This window comes from Danio rerio, chromosome 15 (assembly GCF_052040795.2).
Source record: "Danio rerio strain M-AB ecotype USA chromosome 15, GRCz13ab, whole genome shotgun sequence".
Taxonomy (NCBI): domain Eukaryota; kingdom Metazoa; phylum Chordata; class Actinopteri; order Cypriniformes; family Danionidae; genus Danio; species Danio rerio.
Genome location: NC_141035.1, coordinates 51,925,001 through 51,930,000, shown reverse-complemented (window position 1 = coordinate 51,930,000; position 5,000 = coordinate 51,925,001). Strand labels below are relative to the sequence as shown.

The following is a 5,000-nucleotide window of genomic DNA, read 5'->3' as shown; positions in this document are numbered from 1 at the left end:
GTCTGATCAAGAGGGAAACTATCTGGAGCTGGAGGAGGGCTGTGAGTGTGTGTGTGTGCGTGTGTAGTTTGTGTGAGTGTGTGTGTGTGTGTGTGTGTGTGTGAGTGTGTGTGTGTGCGTGTGTAGTTTGTGTGAGTGTGTGTGTATGTGCATTTGTGTGTGTGAGTGTGTGCATGCGTGTGTAGTTTGTGTGAGTGTGTCTAGTGTGTGTGTGTGTTAATAATTCAGCATTGGCAGGAAGACAGTGGACAGAATGAAGCGAGCTCAGTGTTATCAGCACACACTCTTCAGCTTCAGCTTCAGCTCACTCCAGCAGCACACAGAGTCTTCTCCTGTACTGTTGTTCATCACCTCCTCACCTGTCTCTCACCCTAAAGCTGGATTTATAGTTTTCCAGGCATCGAGTCGCAGACCATGAAACACACGCGGCTTTTATACTCGCTGCGTTCACCGTTGTGATATTCTCTAAACCAACCGGGGGCGCTCAAAATAACCTGCTGTAAAGACAAATAACGGTAGAAAGTTTCGGGAACTACGTCACATCATTAACATCATTGCAGGTTTAAATTACTTTATATTATTTATTATTTATATTGTTTTCATGAATTATTTTAATGATTATGATAATGATAATTAATTATTTAATGAAGTATTTTTATAACCGTTCTTATATCAAACTTTGATGCATCACATGCGCTATAGGGGAATTGAGGAACTAAATCACCAGTAGTGTATGAGTGTGTGTGTAAATGAGTGCGTATGGGTGTTTCCCAGTACTGGGATGCAGCTGGAAGAGCATCCACTGTGTAAAACAAATGCTGGAACAGTTGGTGGTTCATTCTGCTGTGGTGACCCCTGATGAATAAAGGGAATAAACTGAAGGAGAATGAAAGAATGAATGAATGAATGAATGATCACAGTACTGTCACACTGTGATGTTGATATCCAGACTTATCAGAGCGTCAGAATCCGATCCGGGTGTGTTTTACAGTAGTGAATACATATAGGGAGGCGTTATTAACAACCAGTGTGTGTGTGTGTGTGTGTGTGTGATTGTGTGTGTATGTGTGTGTGTATGTGTGTGTGCGTGCGTGTGTGCGTGTGTGCATGCATGCGTGCGTGTGTGTGTGTGTGACAGTGAGCTGAGTTAGTGGAGGTGTAGAGACGCCTCAGCTCTGTCCGTCTGTCTGTCCGTCTCTCTGAGCTCCAGCAAATCTCCTGTCTGTCTCATTAGTGTCTGACACACAGACTCCCTCAGGCGAGCCCACAGCGAGTGTCCAGTACACACACACACACACACTCACACACACACACACACACTCAGACATGAATTTTAACAAATACACACACATACATTCTCACTTTAACAAACACACACATCCACACTCTCTCTCTCACACACACACACACACACACACTTACACACACACACATACGCACAGCTGTGGGCTGCTGTCAGAGAGATGGACAGCAGTGGTTTTCTGTCAGTCTCTCGGTGGTGTAATTGGTGTGTGTGTGTGTGTGTGTGTGTGTGCAGATCTGCTCTGATGATGTGCTGCAGTGTGTAAACGGAAACACCAGTCCTGCTGCTACACACTCTGAAACACACCGAAAACCAGCAGTAAACTCAGCAGCGCAGCTTCAGTGTGTGTGTGTGTGTGTGTGTGTGTGTGTGTGTGTGTGTGTATGTGTGTGTGTGTGTGTGTGTGTGTTGATCTGACCTCTCTCTCTCTCTCTCTCTCTCTCTCCATGATCAGGTGTTATGTGGATGATAAGGTGTCGAAGGTGGCGTGGCTGAACCGCTCCAACATCATCTTCGCGGGTGAGGATAAGTGGTCTCTGGACCCGCGGGTGGAGCTGGTGACGCAGGGGCAGCTGGAGTACAGTCTGCGCATTCAGAAGGTGGATGTGTTTGACGAGGGACCCTACACCTGCTCCATACAGACCAAACAGCAGTCCAAAACCTCACAGGTGTACCTCATCGTCCAGGGTGAGTGAGTGAGTGTGTGTGTGTGTGTGTGACTGACCAATCACTGCTGGAGGACCTCCCATTACCTTAATTAGAGAGGACAAACACACACACACACACACACAACCCAAAATCAGGGTTCAAGAGTTCCCCTCAGCTGATGAGTGATTATAAAGCGTGTTCAGCATGCTGTCCCGGGAGAGAGCCCTGAGCTCATGAGATCCTCGAGCCCGGGGCTCCCTCCTGTTTGCAGGGTGAGAGGGGAGTTTGAGCTGTGGTAGATGTGGAGACTCTCCTGCTGTAGTAGCTGATGAACAGATAGTGATCGCTCTTAACAGGTAACTACTGACTTGCAGCATGTCTATGTGCTGATGTGGATTAATAAATTAACTTAAGCTGCATGTTTTTGGACGGTGAGAGGAAACTGGGGAACCCGGGGGAAACCCGCGTGATCACGGGGAGAACATGTAAAGTCCACACAGAAACATGCCATCGGCTGGCTTGGTAAACACTAGAACCAGTGACGTTCTTGCTGTGAGGCAACAGTGTTAACCACTGCGCCACCGTGCCGCCCATCTAGGAAAGGAGGAGGAGCAGGGGTGGAAGGGGGGATTCTTCAAACCCAAGCTGGCTGTGATGTGGAGCTGAGGGTGTTCATAGTGGATTAGGAATCGTCTGATTGGTGCATTGTAGATTGGATAATGCAGGACCGGCTGTGATCAATCAGAATCACGTGACCCTCTCCACATTAGTGTAGAAATAAGCTTCATTAGTTGGGTCAGTGTGGAAAGGTTCATGAAACAGACAGTAGTGATTTCCAGATGTTCTCTGACTTGTGTTTCACTGCAGACATGATCAGTGTGTTCCTCATCGTTAATATTGGGTGTTTCTCTAATTAAACACTATTCCAGTGTTGGTTCAGCACATTTCTGGATCGGCGGTATCAGTGAAGCGCGTCCCGCCCTGTAATGCTGCCGTTCCTCTTGACAACACTTAAAGTGTTTCAGGTGTAATTCTGCTCCGTTCTTCCTGCAAACAACTCTCAGGGTGGGCAACAGTATACCTCTGTATACCAACAGTGGCTCTTCACTGCCACATTTATCGCTTCAAAAATACATGCTCTATTGGAGACAGGTCGGGACTGCAGGCAGGCCAGTCCTCTGCAGCAGGGCTCTGTAATGTGGTTCTGCATGGTCTTGTTGGACTCTGCTTGGGCGTCCCTGGAGCAGAAGGCAGCATGTTGAGCTCCAGAATCTCTCTGTGCTGTTCAGCAGTAACCCTCTGAGCTCAGCAGATCACCGCGGCATGTTAGGCATCTCTTTTTCCTTATTGCTGCCAAAGACACTAAGAATACTCTGTTGATTTAGGTCACTCATACAGGTGTCATACACCAGTCCACTCTGTTAGAGGTCTACTTTCCTGTGTGCAGGAACAGCAGCGGTGTGTGTTTCTGCAGAATAAGGAGAATCATCAGTGCAGGCTTTCTCTATTCTCTCTCTGTGTGAAGTGTGTTTAGAAACACATCAGTAAAACACAAAACACACACAGACATGACACACACACCTCTACTGACAGCTGGAAGTGTCCACTTATGAAAGCAGCGAGTGCATGCTGAAGATGAACACTGCTTGATGAAGTGATCAGCAGGAGTCCAGCATGTCTAGTTTCTCAGTCTGAGCTCATCATCTGTAATGTGACCAGGCCCTCCACACTTACAGTTTTGTTGGATTGCTTAAGCACGGTTTTCAACACAGGACACACAATTAACACAACCACACACCCAATTAGCAAAACACTACAGATCCTTTGCATAATTAAACACTCCTGTAAAAACTATACACTTCTGTTTAAAAACCCACACTTTTACCATAAGAAACACACATTTTCACATTTACTACACTCTGTTTGCACGAGTTACACACTGCTGTGATCAACCTAAAACACTTTTGGCACTTCTGCTTCCCTATGATTAGATTAGGCTACCATCAACAACGTACAAATATAAAGTAAACTCACCAAACACTACTCAAGACCAACGCTGCACACTCAAGAAACTCATTTATTCCTCAACATGTCCAACGTGTTGACATGAAGACTCAAAGTACTGTAACATGTCACTTTACGTATTGAACTGTAAGTTAGACATTGTCTCTTCGCCTAGCTGGATCTGGCATGAGAATGATCAACATCGCACTGTTGTCCTTAGCAAGACAGCTTGGAAAGAAGTGTCCTGAATGTAGAGTCTTGTATTGCTGCTGCCTCCATCTGGTCACAGGCCTCCTCCATGGTTTGGATGAGGGATACCTCAGCTTGGAGACGGAGATCATATACTTTCCACCACCATGCCGAGAAAAACTCTTCTATAAGGATAAGGAATGGAGAGTATGCTGGAAGACACAGGACGGTGAAATGTGGATGTTGCTGAAACCAGTTCTGAACCAGAGCAGAACGGTGGAGACACATTGTCCCAGACAACAATGTATTGCGGATGACCGATTTGATTTGCTGCTGTTATGTTGTGCATTTAGTCAAAGGATGTAAGTATATGTGCTGTGTTGTAAGGGCCCATACGGTCATGGCAGTGGAGGACCCCATTCTTTGTAATGGCAGCACAGAGTGTTACTGTACATTTCCCCCACGTTGCCCTGAGACATTGCCTATAGCCCTGTGGCCAATGATGATTCTTCTACTCCGTGTTCTCGTCAGGTTGAACACACCATCATCTACGTAAGCGAACTCATGCTGGATCTCCTCTTCATCCATTCGTAAAACTACCTGAAGAACAGAGTCAGGCAAAATGGTGTATTTCAGTGTAGATCTAGTAATACAGTACAGTAAAAGATAATGAGACAGTATGCCAGATCACACTGCTAAAGTGGATACCGCGGTCTTTTCACCCTTTCGAAATTGTGCTGAAAAGGCTCTCGATATATTCGCTTCATTTGAATATGTTTTTATGGTGTGTGCCAGTGTTGATATTGAGACCTGATGGTTTTCTGGTATTTTACAGTGCTTGAACACCTGATTTGTG

General features: G+C 46.0%; 1 protein-coding gene across 3 annotated transcripts in view; it reads left to right on the top strand.

Annotated features, from left to right (window-relative positions):
- Positions 1-5,000, top strand: part of lsamp (limbic system associated membrane protein) — a 170,177-nt gene that overhangs the window by 130,177 nt on the left and 35,000 nt on the right. For all 3 annotated transcript variants that reach the window (XM_087283280.1, XM_087283281.1, NM_001039832.1), the window contains 1 exon segment: positions 1,758-1,990. In XM_087283280.1, the coding sequence (XP_087139406.1) occupies positions 1,758-1,990 (233 nt within the window).